This window comes from Rhea pennata, chromosome 2, assembly GCF_028389875.1.
Source record: "Rhea pennata isolate bPtePen1 chromosome 2, bPtePen1.pri, whole genome shotgun sequence".
Lineage (NCBI taxonomy): Eukaryota > Metazoa > Chordata > Aves > Rheiformes > Rheidae > Rhea > Rhea pennata.
The window spans coordinates 74611095-74636652 of record NC_084664.1 but is presented as its reverse complement, the minus strand read 5'-3'; the positions used below and the strand labels follow the sequence as shown (position 1 = coordinate 74636652).

General features: G+C 34.7%; 1 protein-coding gene across 7 annotated transcripts; it reads right to left on the bottom strand.

The window, feature by feature from the left end:
- Positions 1 to 864: 864 nt before the first annotated feature.
- On the bottom strand, positions 865 to 25545 carry BRD9 (bromodomain containing 9). Of its 7 annotated transcripts, none has more exons than XM_062569761.1 (17): positions 25411 to 25545; positions 24769 to 24989; positions 23062 to 23194; positions 21107 to 21167; positions 20059 to 20203; positions 17388 to 17498; positions 16451 to 16626; positions 13913 to 14045; positions 11466 to 11541; positions 9622 to 9717; positions 8603 to 8735; positions 8147 to 8258; positions 6349 to 6387; positions 5853 to 5924; positions 4393 to 4495; positions 2654 to 2821; positions 865 to 1849 (listed from the first exon to the last, which is right to left on the bottom strand). In XM_062569761.1, the coding sequence occupies exons 1-17, from the start codon at positions 25481 to 25483 to the stop codon at positions 1749 to 1751; spliced, it is 1953 nt and encodes a 650-aa protein (XP_062425745.1). In that variant the 5' UTR covers positions 25484 to 25545; the 3' UTR covers positions 865 to 1748. The 7 variants fall into 7 exon arrangements, with proteins under 7 accessions (XP_062425745.1, XP_062425746.1, XP_062425747.1 ...); XM_062569762.1 differs by having other exon boundaries at positions 16451 to 16566; XM_062569763.1 differs by having other exon boundaries at positions 16451 to 16563.
- Positions 25546 to 25558: the final 13 nt, after the last annotated feature.

Below are 25558 nucleotides of genomic sequence, written 5' to 3'. Positions count from 1 at the left end.
ATACTTTGATACTTGTATCAAAGATGACTTAGATATGCTGATAAATGATAAATACTGATGGATAAATATCCATCTAAATCTCAAATGTTTCCCTTCCGTACTTAGCATGTCATTCTCGTGCCTTACATTATGCAATGTATGAGCATTATGCTGCAGATTTCCATTCCGAGAGAAGCGTAGGTATCTGATCCTTCACAATCAGGAACAGCTTACTGGGAAATTGGCAAAGACCTACCTTAATAATAGCAAAAGTTTTAGAAGCAACACTGCTGCTCTCTGACCCTGGCTCTGTAGCACAGCCTGAGGCGGGCCACTGCGCCCTCACCTGTTACACAGAGCTGACGTTTGAACTCTGCTCAGTTCTTTGATCCATTTGTGGGAAGGGGAAGGGGAAGGGGAAGGGGAAGGGGAAGGGGAAGGGGAAGGGGAAGGGGAAGGGGAAGGGACCGGCCTCCTGCGGTGTAGAGAATGAAAAGGGCAGTCATTCTATATGCCAGTATGGTTGCTGAAGTCTTTTAATGATCTACATAATGTTACATTTAACAGCTAAACAGAAACACGTATCCTCGAAGAGGAGCAAGGACTGTTCACCATGTAGAACAGTCCAAAGCACAAATACCTAGCTTGGGTAGATTGTCCTAATTGGACTTTACCAAGACTTTGATCTCAGTTACCTGACAAACTTCCTTAGTAGTTACAGGAAACTCAGAGTTAATTTTATTTACAGCTACATTTGACATGATGAAATATACATTTTGCAGCAGCACAGAAATTCAAATCAAAAGCTCCTAGTATTTCAAGCTTTGTAAAGATGAGGAAGCAAATGTTTCCCTAATGCGAACAAGATATTTTCAAACATCAAAAGAGGTTTTGTATGATTTTTATTAAGGTATTATTTACGAAATATTGCAAATTCATAACATTTGTTCAGCTTGCACATATTAATGGTATAAAACCCCCCAGTTATGTCAGTACTGAATTATAAAATTTTCATTTTAAAATTACTGAAAAAGCACACTTTATCCAGTATTTTCTTATCCAAGTAAACATACATATGAAATTAAAATGAGTATATTTTGCGTTTCAATAAACAAAAGGGATCATAAAACATTCTCTCTTTTTGATCCTACATAAAATTCTTACAGTGAGCATTTTAATGCAACAAGAAAATGTTGTTGTTCTGAAATTAAGTGGTCTCTACAGTCATTAAAACAAGAAAATTTTAAAGTATGGGGAAATCTAATACACTTCTATAGATTATTAGGGTTAAGAGATGGGAAACGGAGTAACCACAGTTCATGAAGCTCTGTCACCACTGAAATAAAATATTCCTCCTTGAAAATGTTCAAGTTAACTAGTAACCAAGTTAACACTAGGTGTTAACTAGTGACCAAGTCATGAAACTACTGTCATGAAACATTTCGTGACTGCTGCTGTGATATTGGAAAAAAAAAATCACTTTTTAATTAATTAATTTATTTATTTTTACAAAACACAAGTTTTCTATCACATAATCTGTTTTTCAGTCAAAAAATTCACACACAAGTAGAAAAAAAACAAAAGCAGTTTTTGGTACATTGCTAACAACATGATATATTAAGTAGGCCTTTTTTGTTTGTTTAATCCTATGTGTATATTAAACACAATCCTCATACAAAGGAGGACAAAATTGAGGTTTTTGCCATGGACAAAAACTTTATAAAAACATTACACACTTAAAATACAAAATATCTATGGTACATGTCAGATTAGTTAGTAGTAGCATTTGAGGTTTCTGGAGACTGAAGAAATTCATAGGGATCATGAACCATGTCTTGTTGCTCTCCAACACTCAGATGAGAGGGGCTTCCTGTAGAAAATGAAAGAAAAAAAAAAAGACCTTTTAAAAGTATAGAAAAATATTAGCAATAGAGCACATGTGTATGTATGTCTGTGTATTATATATATATATATATATATAAAATAAACAGCATAGTTACTTAGTATGTTATTTCCAGTCTTTTTGAACAGCACAGACATTTAAATGATACTTAAACAGTAAGGAAATTCTTAGGAGGGGTGCAGGGGGGGGGGAGGGGAAGAAGCCTCAGGATTCCTTAGCAATTTAGATCCTTTTTGAAAAAGTAATCAGTCTTTTACTCTGTATTGAAAAAAATATCTAACTTAGTATTATCCAAAAAGTATTTCCTACTTTCTCAGAAATGGCACCAAATTATGAAGTGGTGTGTTACCCTATCGTCCTGTCTTATGACTGAATCTCGGGTTTACAGTTGACAATGGAAGGTTATTGCAGAATCCCATGTTACTTGGTGCTTGGTTACTGAAGTAAAATAAACATAATCTACTCCTTAGCAGCGTAAAATACAAGGACATATTATAGTCTGTCAAATATCATTTTACTTCACAGTTATATCAATCACATTTAATCTGAAGTAAGTGACTAGAATTAGTGTTTTTATTTCCACAGATGAAAAGTATGTCTTTTTAGTTGCCTTTACACTCATATTTAAAAATTAGTATGAGATTCTGCAGTCTGTATACTGTCTAATCAGAGTAATTTCATGTAAAGGTTTATGCAAGTTAAAAGATAAGTTTCCAGGTTATTTCAATTGCAGCAGAAATATTGCAACTTCTGTGACACAATTAACTTTACCAAGATGATGCTGGTCTCTTTCAGAAGTATTGGACAGGGAACTCAGATTAGATGATGGCCGGGATCCCACTCTGTCAGCTTGAGCCTCATGGAGGTCTTGCAGCAGTTTAGTTGTTTCATCCAAGTGTAAATGGTTATCATCATGATCAAGCTCCTTCTTCACCTTTCCTAAGAGCAAGGAGTTATCAATCAAAACTAGTAATTAGCACATGTGAATTAACAAGTCACAATAAGTAAATTCTCGAATAAATTATCACAATTGTTGCCTATTACACCAAAGAGCTGAATCTTGCTCTGGGCCATGGGAAAGGCTGAAACTGAACTGAATTTCTCTAAGTTTCCTAGTATTTAAAAGTAGGAGCTTAATTTGTATTGCTGATCTGTCAAGCTGTAGACAAAAAAAATAAGTTTAGCTTACAGTAAGACAGAGGAAGTTAGTAGAAGAGTTAATTAAATATCTAACGTAAAATACAGTTAAAATAGAACACACCATCTAGGGAGGCTGAGAAATCCCCATTATGGAAGATTTCCCCATCTCTTCCAGCTGTACTCAATTTACAGTAAGCCAAAGAAAGTTGAACTATAAAATCGATTAGAAGTATGTGTCATATGTTGTTCTTTCAAATGAAGAGTTAAAAGAAGAAAAAAAAAAGAAAAAGAAAAAAGGAAAATAGAGGGAAAAAAAAACCTTTCACTTCAGTTTTGAACTGTGTTCAATACAATGCTTGCCAGCTTTGTAAGAATTATGGTGAGAAATAGGATATGCTATAATCTCTCTCCAGAAGCCAAGTATTCTGAAAAAAAGATTATTTATAGAAAGACCACTCACAGTTCTTAAAGAAAAAATATGAGTAGCTTTCAATAGAGCAGTTTTCAATTCATCACAAGACTAATTCCTAACATTATCTCTGAAACAGATATATATTAATACAGGTATATATGCATTTATTTATTGAACAGCAATAAAATTAGTGCGTGACAGCCTAATCAGAGTTTACAGTTGCTTTTCAAAGACTACTACATCCATAGGAAAAATCTGTACAAAAATTTTTAAGCTTTCTGTCACCTGGCTTATTTCTTTTAACAGATGGTTTGGCATCTTTCACATACTGAATTAAAGGCATCTTTAACCATGATCAAAAGTTAATTTTGTGATGAAATTTTTGAATACATCTGATCAACTCAGCAGCCTGCAAAAATGTGAACATTATTTTCTGTATTTAAAAAAGAATGTCTATAAACAATGTATATTTGAAACAACAAACCCTTTGCTGCCTCCCTTTTTGAAGCTAGTCTTCCCAGTACCTGAATTTTTTTCCTGATTGTTATTTTGGGACATTTGAAGTGGTGTTATAATTGAGTTTGACGTATTTACTACTCAGTTCCCAAACGGTTATTTCAAAAGACAGTATATAAAGCAATAATAGTGTTGAGCCATAGTTCACACTGATTCCTCAACTTACATTACTATGAAAATATTTTTTAAAAAATTTCAAACTCATGATGTGTAAATGTTTTATTTTCTCAAGGTATAAAAAGTTGGTTTGTCTAGCATAGGGGAGTTTCAAAGGAAAAAAATGAACTGAGGTTTCATTTCCCTTGTACCAGCCATAGACTTTTATTTACATTGACTTTAGAATTATTAACTCTGAGTACTTTTTCTTAGCAAATCCAGCTGTTACTTTGACTAAATGTTACAACTAAACCATAATTGATGCCTTGCATATTTAATTACTTACCTAAAGAACTTAACATGGATATATCAAGAGATACATCTGAATATGGTTTCATAGAAAGAAAGTCCAAGTCAGAAGTATTATTGTCTCCAGCAGATTCTCCAACCTAATTAAAATACAAGAAATGGGAAGACTTAAGACCAACATTAGCGACAACTTGTCACAGTAACTAACAGTTCAAGGTAAATGCATAGAACTGCACTTTCAAAAGCGTGCAGCAGCAACACTTGAGACTGGGACTTCCTAGACTAAGCTTAGCCAACCTGCAGCTCACAGGCATTACAAACATGGTTCCAGGACATATCGTATCGTTAGAATGACAAAAGATCCAGGAAGGGATCTGTAGGATAGTCTGAAACTTTCACCTAAATCATCCAGGACTGCTGAAACCAACATTATCAAAACGTCTGGAACTCAACTACATGCTCAGTTCATCCCAGTCCCATAGCAAAAGGCTAGGGGAAGCATTATCAGTGCCCTTCCCATGAACCATTCCCAGAACTCCTTTTCCCTCACCTTCCCAATGCAACAGTGGATGTACTGAAAGTTTCAGCACGTAATTCATAAAGCCAGTAAGACAGACCTCCCTATTCTAGACAGCATCACCTGGAGCTAGACTCTAGTAAGCATCTCTTTACACTTTTAGATAATGAAATATAGGCTGCACTACAACCATCTCATTTCTTCCATATTCAATACAACACTTCTATGCAATGGCAAAAATTAGAAGAGAAAATTACAAGCTAGTAAGTTTCAAAACACATTCTATCAGAATTCCAGCAGCAGAAATGGGACATGCAATGTATGGTATCACCAGGTATTTTTATTTTATATTTCTAAAAAATAACTTTGTACTTGCATGAATTACCTTGACTGGTCACCTTCTAAAGAAATACAAATCTTCCCACAAAACCTGTATGAAATATTTATAAAAGTATAATTTTACTGGCATTTACAATGTAGTAGTTATAATTTTTATGTGAATTGGCATGGAATCCTGTCGTGCATATCCTTTGTTGTGACAAATAATTTGCAGGATAACACTTGTACCACTTAAAATAGTATTTGCTGATTAGCAGCTGTAGAAGGGAAAGATATGTATTTCATTTACCTGTATTTTCTAACAAACATTTTCTAGATGTGGAAAAACTGGTAAATACTACTTCTTTTTCTCCACTTTTATAGCAGGATAGACCTCAAATATTCATCATTAGCAGATCAAAAATCTTTCAGACTCCTAACTGTTATTTCTGCCTCTGAGATTTATGCATGCTGAATTAAACCAGGGAATACAGAACAGGACAAACAAAACCACTAACCAAAACAGAATGAATGTTAGAGAATACATTTTAAGTAATGAAAACTTATTCCAGATACTGAAATGTTCTGAGGTAGAGGATTAACATGCTGAAATAAAATGAATGTGTGTAACACTTCCATTTTCTACATACAAACCATTTTACCATTATCTGTTTGGAAGAATCTGGACAAGTATTCCGCAACTTGTGTTCTTCTTTTATGAGAACTGGCAGAACCTAAGGTACCAAATCATATCTCAGTTATTGCCACTTTACAGCTTGAACTAGTGTTTTTTAAAAATACTCTTAATTCATGCAATTTACGAGTTCGCTGTGATCAGATTTTAGGCCATCATGGAGAACTTGTTTTTTGATGTTAGTACAGGTCTTTATCTTTTTATTTTTAAATAAAACTAAGACTAGCTCTTCTTTAACAGATCACCATATATGTTCACATAAGCAACTAATTTAGAACTAGCCAGGCTAGCAGGCTTTTTTTTTTTTAAACTATATAAGCTTTATCAATCTTTTCCTGTAAATAACAGGAATTGAATAAATTCTGCATTAATTAAAATGGGGAATTTGAATGTTGGAAACCCAGGGAACATCATGTTCTCTAAAATAAGACACTTTTCCCCAACCAAGTATCAGCATAACTTACTTTAACTTCATCCAGTGGTTTTACTGGAATGTTTCGCCTCTGTGGAGAAATAATACTACCAATTACTTTTTTCAACATAGGCAAAAGATCTTTTTCATACAACATCAACTATATTCAAGCTTCTCACATACACTGAAGATACATTACAGATATGTGAAAAATATTAGGTATTGTAATGTAATTACAATGTAAAGAATGCTGTTCTGAAACATCTTACTATTATCCATTTTAATGGATGTTTGAATTTCCTTATGCTATTTCTTCTGCCCATGAACTTTATGTTCAAGTGTAAAATCTTAGTCATTAGTACAGCAACTTCTGGTATCCAATCATTTAAAGCTGCACTTGCAGAGACATTTCTTATTCAAATGTAACAGTATAAAATACTCAAGCATAAAACACCATGGCACATCTCTAGTGAAACACACTCAGCTGTGCAAAATCTATACACATTCACATATACCTGAACTGAACAGTCTAAGTGTAAATAGCCATTGACCATTTGAAAGATGTTCAAAAAATTCTTATTTGGAACAAGATTCCTACAACAAGGCAGCAAAAGTGTTAAAGCATACGTTTTACTTACTATAAGCTAAGTTATATACATTGCATACACATTTTTACATATAGAAGAAAATAGAATAGAATACAGAATAGAAATAGAAAATAGAAGAATACAGAATATTATAATACTACTTTAGACTTTTTTAATTAATTCTTTGCATTTTTCTTCCTTTTAGGGAAGATGTTTCATGTTCAAACTGTTTCCAGTAGAGACAATGTACAAACATCCAGAAAAGTCTCAAGGGTCCCCAATATCTTACATTCTGTTGTCTCCTTTCCCACATACATTGCCCACTCTATCCAATTTCTAAGACTGAAGAGGTTAGCACAGTTTAATTCCCACCACATTAGGAAGTTTGATAACTTTTTTCCCTCCTCTATTCACAATTTTTTTCTTTCTTCTAGAATCACTCAAAACACTACCATTTTAAACAGCAGGCAACTATGTCAGACTAACAGTGGTTTTCAGAGTGCAGATAACATTAAATATGATTTTGCAATTTTTGGTAGTCTATTTTGTCCTGGGAATGTGAACACTGCTACCCACTAATATGTACATTTCTGGGGAAAAACTCTTCTCCACTCTTAATATGAATATCTCAGAAAAATCATTTTTGGAAATGAGTTAAACTTTTTGGTTTAAACAGATCACGTGAATTCAAGAGTTAGCATCATTGGGTATAGGTACCAATGAAGTGGTATTATTTTATTCTCTAACACTATTTTAATTCCCCAAATAACAAATCCTTCTATAAAGAATGTATTTTACATTTTAAAAAGAAAAGAAAAATCTAACATAAGCATTGCAATCTAACTCAGAAGCAGATATTAGGTGATTGCTTTATACTAAGTGACAGAGCTGCTCATGCAGCCCTGATTGGTCCCACCCTTAAGTTGCACCCTCCTGCCTCTTCCTTTCTGCAGTCACATGGTGAACCAGATTGGAGTGTTGATCTAGCTGTGGAAAGTGAAAAAAATAATAATAATAAAAATAAAGAAAAAAATAGAAAGGTTACTTCTAAGTTGATTAATTCAGTTTCTAATTTGGTTCACCACATGGCTACATGAACAGCTAAGCCTGCACAACAGACGAAGGCAAGAAGGGGGAGGGCTGGGCGTAGGGACGACTTAAACTGACACTGGAAAACAAAGCATCTCAAACTATATTAAAAACAAAGCCAGGTCCATTGTGGTTTTGATAAACCAGTGACATTTCAGTGCATCAGGGACCCACCTGCTTTAGCTGATAAATAGTTTTGGAATGATCTCCACCAGTGATCTGGTCCAGAAGATCATCCACTATTTTCTTGCTGTAATTTCCAGCATCCTTCACAAATTCTTGTAAGCTAGCAGGAAGAGAGATATTACCAATAGGAGAAAAGAAATGCTTTCATTAAAAACAAAAACAAAAAACAAACAAACAAAAAAAACCAACCCCCCCCCCACACCATCTTATATTATGGTTTTCTCCTTGTCCTTTTACATTCTCATGTGCCTTTAGGAAAAAAAATGATTGGACCCTCAAGATTTTTTTCATTTATTTATTTTTACTAAACAAAGCTTTATAATAAACTATTTTTAAAGTAAATTTTAGAAAAATCAGGATTGCGAGCAATTGATCTGAGAAGTTGGCATTAAAGCAATAACTCTTTCTTCAGTAAAAAAGCCTTTCCAATAAGGAAGCACTTACCTTAAGGCACATTGTATCCCAGTCTCATCACCATATGCTGAGTATAGCAGTTCCATTTCATCTGATTTCAAATCATGAAATATAGAATTGTTTTGCATGGAAAGTGCTGTGCTTGCACTTGTAAGAAAGGTTACTAAATGGTTAGAATAAAGAGAAGACAAATAATTATCACAAGTGTGAAATCACTGGAAAAGGAAATGTTTCTGTAAACAAATATACAAAGTTTCAGTAGCCTGTTATTTTATTCTGCTTCCTTCCCCTACGACCTCCAAATTGAATTTCAAGAACAATATTTCAAAGACCCTTCCAGAATCCAGAACTGCGTCATTCAAGTGTATAAACAAATGTACTTATGCTGTCAAAAAATAAAGAACTAAGCTAACCAAAAAAATTTTTTTCCTATTACAGATTCCTGCTTTTTGTGTGGCTGATTCACTGTTTGGCCATCAGTTTCTAGAGAGCAGACTGAAATCAAACCTTATTTGGCAACTGAAACACAGAATCCATATTTAGCCAGGAAATTTAAAAACAATACTTCAGCAGGTTAAGACACCAAGTCCTACATAAGAGTAGGTTAGAAACTATATCAAGACTATTAGAACTAGAGTAGCAAAAGGAAAAAAAGCAAGTTTTAATAGAACGGCACTATAGCTTGTGAAAATAACGTCATCTGATACAAGAATCTAAACGACCAAAAGGTTTGTTCTCCACACTAAAGGAGGCAGGCGCTCTGCAAAATTTTTCTGCCACAGCAAACAGGGGAGTTTTATTAAAAAGTTTCAACTGTGGATATAACATTACAGCAAAACATTAATCAACAGACTCTTAATTTTGTTACATTTAATAGCCCGAAAAATGCAATTTAATTAAAAAATCACATTCTACTGTGAATTGAAATAATTAAATATTTTTCAAAAAGACACTGGGATACAGGTATAATCTGGAAATTTTTATGTCTGAAATTTGCTCAAGCATTTAAATAATGCAAAAGTTAAAACACATTCTTCTCTGGCATTTACCTTTGTTTCTTCGTTCATCTTTAAAGCCCAGTGTAGTGAAGCCAGGTAATAATTTGCTTGACAGTGAACTGAGATCCACTGGGTGAGTCTCTTCCTCTGTAATAATTTGATTTAAAAGAACGTTCATTTTAACAAAATGTTTTTAATGTTTAAGATTAATTCATGGTGAATATTGGCTATTGCTCCTTTTAAAAAGTCATAGTTACCATAAAAGCTAAATGTTTAAGCTGTACAGTTTTATCAAGTACAGGTACAGCAATTCACATTCTCCATTTAAATTTCAAGTATATATTATAACTAACTTTCCATATCTTAACCACAAAGTCTATGGCTTATTTCCCTTCTAATGAATATAGCATCATCAATCAGCACTAGCTGATTCATAAATATTTAAACATGCAGATACTATGAAAGCAATAAAAGCAGTTTTTTATGCTGATTACAGAACAGTTTGGCTATAGAAACCCAACCACAATAAAAAGAAAATTGTTAAGGTAAGTACATTAGAAAAAAAAAATATTGCTGCAGCCATGATGGTAAAGTACTGAAGAACTGCATAATTAAAATGTCTCATAACATTTGCAATACGGTTTTATATGGACCCACCACCACCACCAATTCTGTACTTAGGATACTTCCCATGGCTCTGTTACATAATCTAATGGTGATTATACTCGGTTACTAAACTGCAGAAAGCAAATATATAACTAGAACTTTACTAGGATAGAAGAAAAGTCTACAACAAAAATTCTAATTATAGTGTTAAGCTTCAAGTCCAGTATAACTAGTACTAACTAAACAAACTAAAAAGATTCAGGAGCACAGAAACATCAAGAATCAGTATAGTACTTCACTGCTCCCACTGCCATCACTGTCTAAATTTTCATAGTGGCATGATTTCAGAGATAATCACGTTCATTTTATTATTTGTTCAGAAACAGGTAATTGCATGAAGGCATTCAAAACACTCAATTTCATTGTCAGAACTATTTTCTACAAACTTAGATAATAAATGAAAAAGAATTTAGACAACAGCTGAGATACAGGCTTCCATCTCCCAAATGAGATCAACAGAAGTTTGACTAGTCAAAAGGGTCCACGCCTTCATCAACCCCAGTGACAGAAAACCTGTGAATGAACTCCAGTCTCAAAAACTGCAGATGTAAAAGTGCAAAATCAACATGTCATGCAGCAGCACAAACACTATGCAGTTTCTTTTATTGTAAACTTTCCATGGCTTCTGCATTTTGAGCTCAAGACTAGAAAGAGTAGAAAGCATAAAATAAATAACATACAGTAGCAAAACAAGCAAAAATGCACAGAATAGATTAAGGAACTACAGAAAAACAATTAAGCAAAACTTGTATACCAGAAAATTAGCAGATAACTTAAATTAGGAAATGCATATACAAAATTAGCTTTCTCTGCTCTTTTCTGTATATGTGCATTGAATATTTAGGCAGGACAACAACATTTTCATTCACCTTTTTGTCTATTAGATTTTAAGATTCTAGGTAACTTGGAGCAAAAGCCTGTCTTCTAACTTCTCTGTAAAGTTGTAGCAAAATGTAAGTGCTTATAAACAGATATCATCTTATCTTCATATTGTTAGTTTCAGTAAAACAAAGCACCTGAAGAGAAAAGTGAAAACCTGAAAGGTCAAGAGAAACATTTTGGAGTTACTAAATCTAGCTGTTGTGGCAAACTTTTGGGGGAATACAGATTTTTTGATTTTAAAAAGAACTCATCTGTGCTACGCAGGATCTGCATGTAAATTTAAGCCTTCAAAATCTGCTAGAACATACACTTTTTGAAATGTTTATTTAAAGGATTAAGACATTTACCTTCTGCTTCCGGATCAGATGAGTTGACTACACTGAATAACAGAGTTCCATCTCCATTCTTTTTCAGATAACCAATCTGTAAACAGAAAGATACAGAAGCACTTTCATAATTCATAACAGTCCCAACGTTTTTTAAGCAACTGCTTCTTTGTCAAACGTACGACTCCTCCTCCATTCTCCCAAGTCAGATCTAAAGTTTGCATCCAAGAAAAAAACAATTCCCATTAAATCCTACATGTTCTAGACTTGCACACTTTCTTTCCAGAAGCAAAATCACAACTCCTATCCTCCTATCTGCAATCTCTCATTGCTTACTTCCAAGTCTCCTATCTACAATCTATCTCACTGCTTATTTCCAAGTCTAGACTGAACTCCTTGTTTTCAAATTTCATTCACAACTTTCTCTAATAATATTCTCTAATAACATACTATCAGATTTATAAGAGGAGGAAGTGCTGTGACAGAATGATCAGACGGCGTGTATGTGATAGTAAAAAAGACAACTGAAGACCTAGAAGATGACAGAACATGAGACTAATTAGAGCTACAAACTGTTAAAAAAAAGCTAATATTAAAAACAGACTACATATGAAGCATGCAAAACATTTTATCTTCTTAAGGAGAGTGTATCTCATCTTCTGTGTGGAGAAGAGAGAATAAATACAGTCAAATGAATTGAACAGTAAATCTCCATTTTGTTTTTTTCTTCTTCTTGAGAGCTTATCACTGTCTCTACGTAAGGCCAAAGTTAATGGTGGCATACAATTAGAATAAAGTAGTGATAAACATTTGAGAGAGGGATAAGCAGGAATGATACCTTCAGGTGACACAAGATAACAACGGGTGAACCTTTAAGAATGCATCAGCATCACCTAGATCCAGTGGGCTCTGCAGTGGATTGTCTAGATGATTAACATATTACACACTAACATGTCAAAATGCAGAGCATGTAGAATATCCTGCTGCTTTCTCACACACTGATTACAGTAAAAACTCTTCAAAACATCACTATTTGAAGGTACACAGTTGTATATACGCATCAATAAAGCAGGTAAATAGCAGAAGACTACTGTTCCTGCAAAAGGTTTTTAAAAAGCCACTCTTATCCTGCAGTTTTCCAAATAGCCTTGGTTTCTAGCAAGTCTTCTAATTATCCAGGAAGCAGAAATATCTTGAAAGAGCTAAGCCTTCTTCCATCATTCTTTGGAGTTTTATTTCCCAATTCAGCTGAGTCCAAGACGCTTAAATTTAAAGACATAGCTGCTACCACTAACGTTTCAAAGTAAATGTTTCTTCTGCAACACTAGTTAAAAGCTAGGTGGAAAAATGAGGATGCAGCAACACCCTGAACCTTTTTTGACTGAGGCAGTCACTAGACTGTGACAGAATAGAAATTAAATTAATGTGCAGTGATGGTGGTAAGCTGCCACATGATGCAAAGGAAACAGACTAACATACATCTATGCACACGCCTGCTGCTGCATTCATTCCAACTCTAGCATCAATTAACACAGGAAACCATAATTACTACAAAGCTAAGAAAAATGCAGTCCAAAAACAATGCACACTGAGGAAACTGTATTATGAATATCACTGAGCTTCTCCTCCTATATCCTGGAATACCACAAAAAGCAAATGTTGGAATGTATGCATCAGAATTACGTTCAAGATCATCTAAACTGTGGTTAGTACCCTCCAAAACTCTTAATATAGAGTGCTAGCTACTCTTAATTACTGAAGAATCTTTGTATTTTGTACTCACACAAGAGTGTGTTATTTGACAGCTACTGTTGGCTGGTAAAAAACTAAAAGGGGTTCAGAATGAGGAGAATATAAACTGTTAAGTTTAGCTCAGTTGGTTAGAGCATGGTGCTAATAAAGCCAAGGTCATGGGTTTGATCCCCATACGGGCCACTGGTTTGAGGGTTGGACTAGATGATCTCCAGAGGTCCCTTCCAACCTTACCAATTCTATGATTCTATGTTACTAAAAACAGTAAGTTAAGGAACACCAAGTGCTGACTTCTTCTGGGGTAGAGAGGAATCATAATAACCCTTCAACATATGCTAAAGTTTGCTTTCCTTCTGAAGTTGCAACAGTAAGAGAGTATGATGCTATTTTAATCACTGTTAATCCTGATGTTACCAAACAACACCAAAGGCTGCAATTAAGGAAGCTAGAACAAAGCCTGAGCAATGTTTCACTGTTTTCTGCAGATGAATTTCTAAATATGTTTAACACAACATTTGTGCCAACCCTAAAATGGACTTCAATGTGAACTAAATGACAGACAGTAACTATCTTCATATTCCATGCAGAGCACAAATTACCCTTCCTAGATGCAACATTCCTCAAACAACAAACACAAGCCCACTTCCTGTGATGAAGCAAATAGTATTCAATAGTCAAACACAACACAGAATTGTTAACTGGATCGTGCAGTGGACCTTGCTGTTGGGTAGATATCTATTGATCCTATCCCGAGCTTCATCCGCTGCATGTTCCACTAGTGCCAGGACATGTTCTTCAGCAGTGCTATCTGTCAGGCTGCATGCATTTCCCTCAGGTTCAAAAATGCAACTAAATAAAGAAAAGAATAGTAGTTTTACATATCAAAACACAAGACAAAACAAAACAAAGCCCTGAATTCTGGAGTTTCTAACTGAACAAAAGTTAGTTCCACTCTTCTCTCAGGAGGACACTTTAGGCACTGGATATTTTCTTCTCTTTGCTTAACTAGGAATTTCTCTCTGTATAGAGATTCAGATCTGTTGCACAAGAAGTTTTGCTATTAAAGACAATAAAATGATCACAGGGTCATGCTATTATGAGAAATATGTCTTTAAATTTTTTTGTTCCATTGAAGCTTTAAGAAAATATGCACACGACTGAAAACTCTGGAACAGCTGGGTCTTTCTATCACATTCTACACTATGTAATGAACAAGAACTGAGTGAGTGTTGCAGCACTCTGGATGAAATTTTTCAAAAATGGCTTAGATATTAAGGTGTCTATGTGATCAAGTCACTTCTTAAAGTATAACATAGAGCTCCACACTGCTTTAATACCTCTTGAAAATGTCAATTATGGAGGCAAAAATATCTGCTATTAGGACCAATTGTCCTCTATATATTCTTGCATATCAAAAACAGTAATAATTTTCCTACTGAAGCCAAAACTCACGTTTTTAAGTGTGAAGTTATTCAGAAAGACACAATAATCAAAAGTACTAGAATTACATAAACACTGAAGAGAACCAGAAAGTAAAAATTGTTTCAAATTGATCCCCCGAAAACTGGGTAGCAGGACAGAATTAAAGGCCAGTAATTCTTAGCTGTCTGATTGTACAGCAAGTTAGATCTTAAAGACAAGTGCAGTAATAGATGGCATGCAGTCTCAATTCTTTGCTCTGTTAACTACCTGTATTTGAACATGAGCACAAAAAAAGATGGCAAAGTACCGACTTACTTCCATAAAGGAAGTTACTTAAGAATTAATCAGAAAGGAAAAAATCTATTGTTCTAGGCACCATATAAACCACGTTATAGTATCTTTTCAAAAAGAATCTATAGAATCTGTATCAAGTCTGAAGTCCCATTAACCAAAAGGTACTTTCAATTAACTCCATGTACAATCCATTTAACAGTGAACAAATTACACCTTGATAATTGCCAGTAAAACAGTGACAGCTATGTTTCTGAATGCTGACATGAGTAGATCCAATTAAAAAAGATTACTTAAGAGTTCAAAGTGGATTTTTTTTTTTTAATACATGTTACTGTCTCCTACTTCCACAAAACAACTCCTTTAATATATTACTTATTCCATCAGCCACAGGATTATCAGAATCCTTTACATGTTTAAAAAAAGAAAAAAAAAATCATGTTCTAATCAGCCACATGACGTGGCTGGTTAGAACTCTAAAGTTTATTTAAACACAAATGAAAGGGTATAAACTTGAAATAAGAAATCATATTTCATTTTGCTTAGTCTGGATTTTTAAAGACAGAAGTTTGCAGGACTTACTCACATGGCCAAATTATTTAAAACATGAGCAGTGATGCTCTATTATAGTTTGAATTTTATAAAAAGTGTGTCAATTAAACTCCAGTTGATATAATACTCTATAGTTTAAATTCAACATTTAGGATATCTACGCAAAGACAATATTCACCGAATAGGATAGTTTCCTTGTAAATCATAGTTTCTGCTATGATTTTCTTCTGTTGATGATGTAGAAAGAAGAAGAAAACCTCTCTCTATAAAACAGAAAATCCCTTTCATTTTCCAAAATTAAGTTTTAGCTATCAAAATATGATTTTGTGACAAGAGGGTGCAAATTGCTAGAAGATAGCCATTGAACTAATGATCTGTTACCAAGAAACTTAATAAGATTTCATCAGGAACATACCATCTGCCCTAGAAAAACTCCTTTATCTTTGTATTCTGCCAGATAAAACTTCCAGTTAAGAAACAGTTAAAGAAAAATCATCATCTGATTTGGGCTACTTTCCCTCCAGCAAAAGTCCTGTTCACATCCTGATACAGCTAAGCAATGCATTTAAAATACAATCAAATAAAAGGAATACCCAATGATTTTCCATTAAGTCTGACATTAATCACAATTTCAAATTCTAAAATACGGTAATTATGATAAGACATTTGTGGTTATGTTAAAAAATGAAAGAATATTTAAAATCATCATCAAAAGTAGCTACTTCTTATTTTATACTGGTATAGTAAAGGAAAAAGAAAAAAAGTATGTATATGTTAACAGTAAGTTTAAAAGAACTGCATTCCTTGAATCGTTTGTTTCAACTTGGGAATCACCAGATTGTTAAATTCCTAAAAAAGTCACATCACCATTTATTCCATGGTAAGAAAAAAGGTTGCAAGGAGATTTTTTTTCCCCTTCAATTCTTTGCTGCTGTCTGATAACAGAAAAGGTGCAACAAACCAGCAAGCATGTCCACTAAAACCTTTACCTAATAACTTCTTTATTTTGCTTTTTGGATTTCTTGGTAGTCTCTGCTTGTACAGGAACAACTTCAGGGACAGGTTCCTCAACTGCTGTGTCTTCATCACCCAAAAGAGCTGCCTGCTGAGAAAAATCCATGTCCTGCATAAACGACATGCTGCGCTTCAAAGCTAACAGCCGTTCCTAGAATCAGAAAGGACAGAGCGGCAGGGACTTAACCTTTCCCTCATAGCCAAGATGCTATGATAATGGGATGGGATGGGAATGGCCATGGCCTTATTTTGTTCCTAATGCCTCGTTTCCAATGGCGATGCAACATGATTTGGTCATGGTAGCATGGCATCAGAATTGCTGCAGCCCAACTATCAAGAGAGAAACAAACAAACAAACAAAACTGCATATGCAAAGACAGCTGCCTATTTTAGACAAGACTTACCACAACAGAACTGCAACACACACACACACGCACGCACACACGCAGTAGCTCATAAAAATAACTGTTTTACAGAGTAACTGTACATGAGTAAGCAGTGTATATGACAGTAACCGCTGAAACTTATCTTCTCTCTCCCACCCTCTTCAAAAAAGACAAGCTTTTTTATTAACGTGGTAAATAAAACTTGTTTCTGAAGTGAGATCTTGTTTTCAAAGTTTCAGCCAAAAGCAATGTTTTCCAGTTGGGTTTTATGTACCTGGATCTTAATTGCTTCCACTGAAGCCAGTGGAATAAGCTTCAGTGGTGCAGATCAGGTTGAGAAATAAAGGGGTGGTTATAATGAAAAATGCTATCAAGCCCTTAAGTATAGCAACACTAAAGGGCACTGTCATAGCTAATGACGGATGGATGAAACAATGCTTATCGTTGTTATTAATTACATTCCTTTTAAATCTGACCCCTCTAAATCCCCCACTTCCCTGATTTTTGTTTTTAATAGGTCTCTTACTTTGCTCATCATCTTAAAGCCTGTGTGCAGTATCTTCTTGGCTAGCTTGTAGTAAACAGTATCTGGTCTGTTGTACGTCATTGCATTATCACACATCAGTTTAAAATCTGCCTGTAAAATAAAAAACAAAAGAACTAGTAAAACTTCAAACTCCTTTGTTAAGGGACTAGAAGATACTATTCCATCAATGCCGCTCAGTGAAGAATATTAACCACAATATTTTAATAGCACTAACAAAAGGTCACAGAGCAAATGCAAGCCAAATTTAAGACTGACTTGTAAAGGTTTGAGCCCATTTTGCTTCTTCGTAATGCTCAGTTTTGTTTGGGATTTCTTTCTTTGCATAAGGAATGTTTTCCTGAATACCAAATGTAACATTTCCTACTTCTGCAAAAGGTCTGAATGGAAGAAATGGAGAAATCAACTGAAGGTTTGGGGGAAGGAGGGGGTGCCAGAGATAATTACTCTTCAGGCGTTTTTCCTATCTTTTAAATTGAAAAAGACTGGAGAAATGCAAAAGACACTAAAAAGATAGAAGGCTTCTTACATATGATTTTTGCTGTAGCAATTTGATCACTTCTTCAGTCGCTTGCATTCAAAAAAGAAAGGAAGAAACATAGAAAACATCAGAAAGTAAGAAACAGGCTCCCAGATGTTCCTTGCGTGCAACAAAGAGCAAAAAAGCTATGCTTGATTTTGTCTTTTCCTTTAAATGGTTTCGTTTCATATCTACTAATTTCAAATAATTTTTATTGATTCAAGTTGCCAAAATAAAGCTGCAAGACACTTCACTGTACACTGAACAAAAAAATTTTGTTGCAGATTGCAAAACTATTTTTTAGAATGCCTTTGTTATAGTCAGTGTAAAAGTGTTTATTTTAGTTTCGTGTTTTCATACAGAAATGTCAGAGCAGGCCTCTCCTAGTCATCTATCAGTTTTAGCAGTTGCCACCAGGCCCATAATAAGAAAACAGACAGCTAGAGCTAACATTTGCTAAACTGTGACTTCCTACGGCATTTAAGTCTTCACTGAACACCTTCACTACAGGAGAACAAAGCAAAAACTGGGAAAGTGGGGTGGAGAAGCACCAAACTATGAGCAAAGAAGTTCAGGGAAATTACACATCTACTGATGGCCTTTGAGGCACTGAAGAAAAGGATAGAGGAGTCTCCTACTTGCTCAACTTGAAGTAGTCCCTTTTTGTTGGTAGCAAAATTGATGGGGGCTTTTTTGCAGCGATTTCCCCCCTTCTGAACACAGCACAAGATTCTTACGGGATTCTCCTTTAAAATTACTGGATCGTGACAACCTCAGCTAATTGTAATGAGTATAAAGGACTTGCTCCAGGGGTCAAAAGCTTTTAAGTTTCATTTTCATGTTACAAAATTACAAAGGCATGAGCATAATTAGGGACACTTCTACCCCTAAAAGAGAGTCCAACCTCTTTGTCAATGTACGATGGTGAGACTTCAGGCAACTACTTACTGCTCCCTGAAGTATCAGAAGAAGTCAAGTTCTTTGGACAAATACAGTTGTTAATCTTAAAATACTGCGATTTTCATTTTTCTAGGTTGTTCCCCCCAACTTTTGATCATTATCTCAACCTTGCCTCTGTCTACATATAGCCACTGACCTAACATTCAAGTTTGCTTTTGAAGTTGCTGAGTAATATAATCCAAAAAGCCAAAAGAATTTAAATAAACCAAAATTTCTGACAGTAATGCTTTGTTCACTATTTCCTATAAAATTCCACATCTTCTTTGAAAAATAAAGGATATGTAACAAAAGGGACTAATTCTTGTCAAAGCACCTATAATAAATACAAGCCATTCTTTGCTCACCTTGCGAGACCTTTCAAAGGAAGAAATAAACTACTGAGGAACAAGCCAACACACTCTGCCAAGTCTATTGTTACATCAACAAAACCCTAGAAAACAGTAATACTGAAGGCAACTATCAGAACTACATGAGTCTTAAAAAAGAAATAAAAATCTTTTCCTTCCAAGATTAGGTAATAGTAGATTTCTTACTGCACTGTCTGTAAAACCACAACACACCCAATATGGTATTAAAGCAGTGTCAAAACCCAAAATAGTTAAGGCCAATTGCCAAGTAAGGTTTTGCCAAAAGACTATTCCAAACAAAGTTACATGAAAAACAGGACAATCTAAGAAACAGTAACTACCCTGTAAAATATAAACTATTTTTTTTTACTCATACAAAAGTGCTTGAATATCTCAATAGTTTCCTACCAGACATGTGTCAAAACTGCCTTTTAATCAACCTAATCAAGCCTAGATTAAAAAAACAAACAAAAAAACCCCACATACTTATGGAGCTCCAAGTCCCTTAAAACAGCTTAAGTGCCTGTAATATTCTTACTCATGTGTTTATGTCTAGCAGCATGAGCTTCACAGCAGAACTTTATAGAGCAGATTCTTATTTTCCACAGTAATGCGGGTAATTGTACAAGAACAAGATAATAACAAACATAAAGCTTCTAAAGTGAAAAATAAAGAAACCCATTCTAACAGGCAGAATGAACAGTGATGCTGAGTTCAACAAATACACGTTAGAAGCCTTTCTTACGTGAATTATTTCAATGTTAAAATTTAATATTAAAGTTTACTACAAAAGTGTTCTGAAGTAACTAAATCTCTGACAATTCACCTTGAATTCAGTGACTGATTTGTATTCATTTGCTGTAATTTTTTCTTTCATAGTACCAAAATCCATGGGATGCTTTATGATCATGGAATATCCTGGAGCAATGGCATCCGTGACTGGAAAAGCAAAAAATCCATGAGGATCCTTCCTAAAAAGAAATTGAAAAATACATTTAGATTTACGTTTGGAAACAAAATCATCATTGTTTTCTTCTATATTAGTAGAATAAAATGTATAGTCCTAGTTAAAAAACTAAATAACCAAACTAATAACCAAACTAAATAATAAAAACTAATTAAAAATCACAGAACAGAAAAATATTTGAAACTTTTCCTAATATTAGTGGGAATTTTGATTAAAAATATGTAGACTTTTTGAAGATAGATTCAAAGTCTTGAAATTATTGTCTTGCATGCCTTCTGAATCTCCAAAGGGGTCTTTCAGCTTCTGAGTAATAATCTCTTCAAATCTTACTGTTCATTCTCTTAAAACAACTACACAAGATTTTAGAATTAGTTCCAAATTCAGCTTATTGCTATAAAATAAGGAAAGGAAAATGAAGAGTTTCAGTAATTTTTCAAAAACAACAACAACAAGAAGCTACAGGGTTAACATCTTATGGGAAACAATAAAAATCCACGTTAGTGGATTAGCAGGTAAGTAGGTATACACTTGACTTGGCATCTGACATAGGATACACAGTAAGACAAAAATTCATGAGAACTGTTTCACTTTTTAAACCAATAAAATTCATAGTTGTTTTTTTAATTCCTAAACTAAGTCATTTTTATTAAATATATAACAGCAAACCTCTCCCCCTCCTGCCCTTCCCTCCCCACAAAAAAGTTAGAATTGCATAGTTGGTAATAATTTTCCTCAACTAGTCTTTAAAAACGACAAGATCTGATGTGGTTGAAAAGGTTACCATCCATATTGTCATTAGTCTTTATGCACTATTTTCAAACAGAAAAACACATAATTTCTAAAATAACACATATAAATAAGCACTAGACACTGTCCATACAGCTGTTGATCCAACAAGCTCAAATACCTTTGAAGCTGGCGAAGGAAGTGTTCTAGTAATTGCTGGATGGGTGTGCTCTCATTTTCAGCTGTAATTTGAGACGAAAAAAAAACATGTAAAGTGCAATGATAGAGAAATATCTATCTATACTATCAACACCAAAGAGAAAATTTTAACTTGTACTGATCAGAAGGTCAATGAGATATGCTTCTGTTGTCACTAAAGTCCATATCAGGTAAGTCTCTTTTTAAGAATACAGTAACTATTTCTTCCCCCTTATTACTTACCTAGTTCTAACATATTAAATTAAAAACTGGTAGACATTAAATAGGATGTAATACTAAGCCTATAATTTGTTGTAATTTAACAGAAAAAGTGAGACTTGGCTGCTCAAATACTGCAGCTGGGAAATCCTCATTCATGCAATGTTTTATCAGAGCAATTTTAACAACTAATTTACCCTAACAACCTAGGCCATTAGTTTCCCTGAGATTCAGATTAATCTTTTCAATTAAAAAGAAGAATAGTGTATAGAAGCAGATTTGCTGGAAAAAAAAGTGCAGATTAAGATTTTACTTACTGTACAGGTTAATGTAGTGCTTATTGTTTAATTACCTGTTCCACATATACACTTACTTCAGAAAGAAATTCAGACTGGGTTTGATGTGAAGATTGAAAAAATAAACAAGAAATAACCTAAAATCTAGAATTAAAACTCAAACTCTTCATGACAATGAGAAGAGATCCTCATTTTCAGCTAAAACAGGCAAGATAAATATTTTCAAATCTGTTTTTTTATAAGAACGGAAAATAGAAGCCTTGTCAATTTTGATATCATTTTGTTAGTTTAACAGGTTTTTAATGCTCCATTATATCCAGAGATAAGAAATTTGCAGCCGGAAAATTTCAGTTACTTCTATTAGGCCACCTTGATGGACACAGTCCTCAATTAGTATGTAATTAGAATTAGAATCATAATTAGAAAATGCCTCAAAAAATGACTTAGCTGGTCAATGAACAGAATTTTGAAGACAATACAGATAATCTTTCTAAAGACTTAACTTTTTGCTATTGTTACATTCAAGCATAAAGTATTTGAAAATTTTTCTAAGTAAAAGTTTCTACTGCAAAATGTTAGCTAGCTATCAACAACGGTTACAGGTAGAAAAAGCACAGCAAAATCCAAAGGGATAAGCATGCAGAAGTTACCATAGACAATTAATAGGTATGTTGGCTGATGATGACAGCTAGAAGAGTTGTAAAACAGAACTGTAGGGTCTACAGTCTTTAGGGACCCCCTATCAAAATTTACTGTCACATTGTGATGAAAATAGAGGTACTCAAATTAAAACTCCATATAGGTTATAAAAAAAGATTGTGCCAACAGTTGAACACTCTCCACAGATTTTTTTTCCCTTCAACTGAACAAAATTGAGTTTCAGACATTCAGACCATGGTTTTGTACAAGACATAGAGATGTTAAGGACAAGGAACTGGGGAACACTAAAACACTTTTACATTAGTTTTATTCTGACAAGTACCTGTGGCTAGAGACAGATGTCCTTGGTATGTTCAATCAATTTTGTCAGTATTAACTATTAATTCACCATGATCTAATGCATATGTGAAAAGCAGACATATAGGCCTGATGACAATAAAAACAGATTTTAAAAGCACATTTTAACTTTTATAATTGGCATAGCTGTTCTAGATTTAAACAAGCAACCACAAGCAATCACAGAAGAGGTAAAATTTCAAAGTAGCATGCAAAACCTTGTGCACCAAAACCCACAAGCACCAAGAGAAATACTGAATATTAGAAATGCTGTCTGAAAAATCAGAACTTTCTCCTTAAGTCTCTCAATATCAGAAAATTCTCATGAAAATCTTACACTCTGGCATCTTGACAAAAAGATTACCAAGTTTGTTGTATGTGCTTTTAAAAATACCCAAGATAATTTTAATTTTTCCACATTCCTCACCTGGCTGAGTTCTGCATGCTCGGACAGGACGGTCTGGAGGAGGCTCAACCTCCACCTTTTTTCCAGGATCAAAGTCATCAGTTTCTCCTTCAGTGTCACACTGCTCTTTTTCCCTTTTCCTTTTTTTCTCTTCCTAACACAAGAAGACAGATTTTTAAAAAACATGCTTGGAATGTACAACTCTATATACAAAAAGATAAGAGTGATCTTTCATTTGGAATAGTCAAACTGTATCCAAGACATAACATGTAACAACACGGTTTAAAAAACATGCATGCAGTGCATGCATTTTCACTGTCTCTTCCTCCCTCCCTTTACTACAACTAATTCCATTTATTTTTGGCTTCTGTATTTCATGCACCACTGTTGTGTGATCACATTCTCTGCTTCCATGGAAAATGTTTCACTGTGTAGATATTTATATGAAAAATTGTGTGATAATTAAAAAATATACTGGTGATCAAACAAAGAATTTACTACACAGCAAAGAACAGTCTGCTGCTCTCATCTGATCAACATGTTTTTGTTGCCTGGTGCATTAAACAGGAATGAATAAAGTATGTGATAATTCAGGAATCCACATAAGCGCAAAACACACTGTAACAATCATGGCAATTAGTGACCTCTTCCTGAGCTTCAAACTTAAAAGTCTTGAGTTCCTATAACCCCGCAGTAATTATTCATGTTTCTACAGCATAGTACACTTTCATTAACCATGTTTAGATTATAGATTTGCTACCAATATACCCATTAGGTTCTTTTCTGTACACTATTAATGAAGTTCTGAAAAAAGCCACTGATTTAGCAAAGGCAAAGATGGGTGATTTTTTTTTTAATGCTAAAAGGCACTTAACAGCAATTATTTTGCCACGTTTCAACACTCAGTTATACTCTAGCTGAAATATTTGAAAACGTGAAATGATAGCCACACACACATACAAAGTAATGCTGGAAAACCGTTAGATATCATACTGATGCGTAACAAAACTATGTGGCAGAAGAGGATTAAAAAAGTAGAAAAGTCAAAGAAACATTAACAAACAAATGTAGTATTATTAAAATTAAACTTCATAGGCAATTATCTTATCAGCATCTTCTCTCAGGTTTCATTCTAACTCCTAAATTTTTAACACAGATGGCTAAAGTGACCATATCGTTTGCTATTAAAAAAGCCAGGAAACCAAACATATGGCTTATTCTAAACATAAGCAAATAAAACTACTGTATCATAGTACTCAACAGATTAGATTTGAGAAAGCTGGTTTGCGTAAAATACCGATTTCAGTATCATACAACTTGGCACATCTCAGGAACAGAAATACTTTATAGATCTATTTGAAAAACTGGAAATACTGTCTTCAAAGGGTGACAAATCATGTTCCTTATCTGTCTGAAACATAAAATGCCATTTTTAAGAAACTGTAAGTATTCATAAGCACAGACAAGGCAAATTGACAGTAGAATCAGCTCTTACAAGAAATAAGCATTATTCAACAAATCATCATATGAAGCTCTCTTTTACGTGGGAGAAATATACCGACACACAAATATGTTTTTCCACATTTTTGAAGTACTGTCTCCAAATAATGAGCTTCCTGTAACACTTTGATTAAAACCATAGTTTCTTGTTCTCTGTACCAACATATGAAACTGACAAGCAAGCATGAAAATGACTAGTATCTCTGAATTCTAAAAATCACAGCTTACCTTTCTCTTTCTTCTTTCCTCATCATCGAGATGTTTTTCTTTTTCTTTCTCTGACTTTTTTTTCTTTTTTTTCTTCTTTTCTTTATGTCTTTCTCGCTCATGATCTGATCTATCATCATAGTAACTAGAATCATGCCCTGATCCAGAAAGTTCAGTCACTTCACTTCCTCCGACTTTAAGCACCAGCTTTAAAGGTTTTTCCAACGGCTTGTCTACATAATCTAAATTAACACAAGGTGACTGATTTAATAAATACGAACAAAAATAACAGATTACAGTATTTAAAACATTGCTAGTGATGCTTCTGCTAGAAACGCTGCTAACGAGAATCTGTGGCACTTGTAAAACATACGCAATGTGTTGGGAAAGGAAAATAGTAACAGAGAGTAATAAATTCAAGGTAAGAAGGAGCTGGTCTGCACCTTTACGATCCTGATTTTCAGAAACCCGTACTACACAAGGAACTGACGCTCCCTCCTCGTCGCGTCTGCACGGAGGCAGCAGCTCTGCCCGTCGCACCGGCACCGCCACCGCCACCGCCACCCGTCGCGCCCGTACGCGGCCTCATCGCCGAGGGGGCGCTTCTCCAGGCCACGCCCCGGCGGGGCGCCGAGCCGCCCCGCGCCAGCACCAGGCTCTTACCGCCGTAAGCGGTGGCAGAGGCCGAGCGCCATTCCGCCTTCTCCGCCTTATGCTTCTTGTGCTTCTTCCCCATGGCGGGGCCCACCCGCAGCCTCCGCCGCCTCCCGGCGGCCTCACCCGGAAGCGCTCGGGGCGGAAGGCGCCTCCC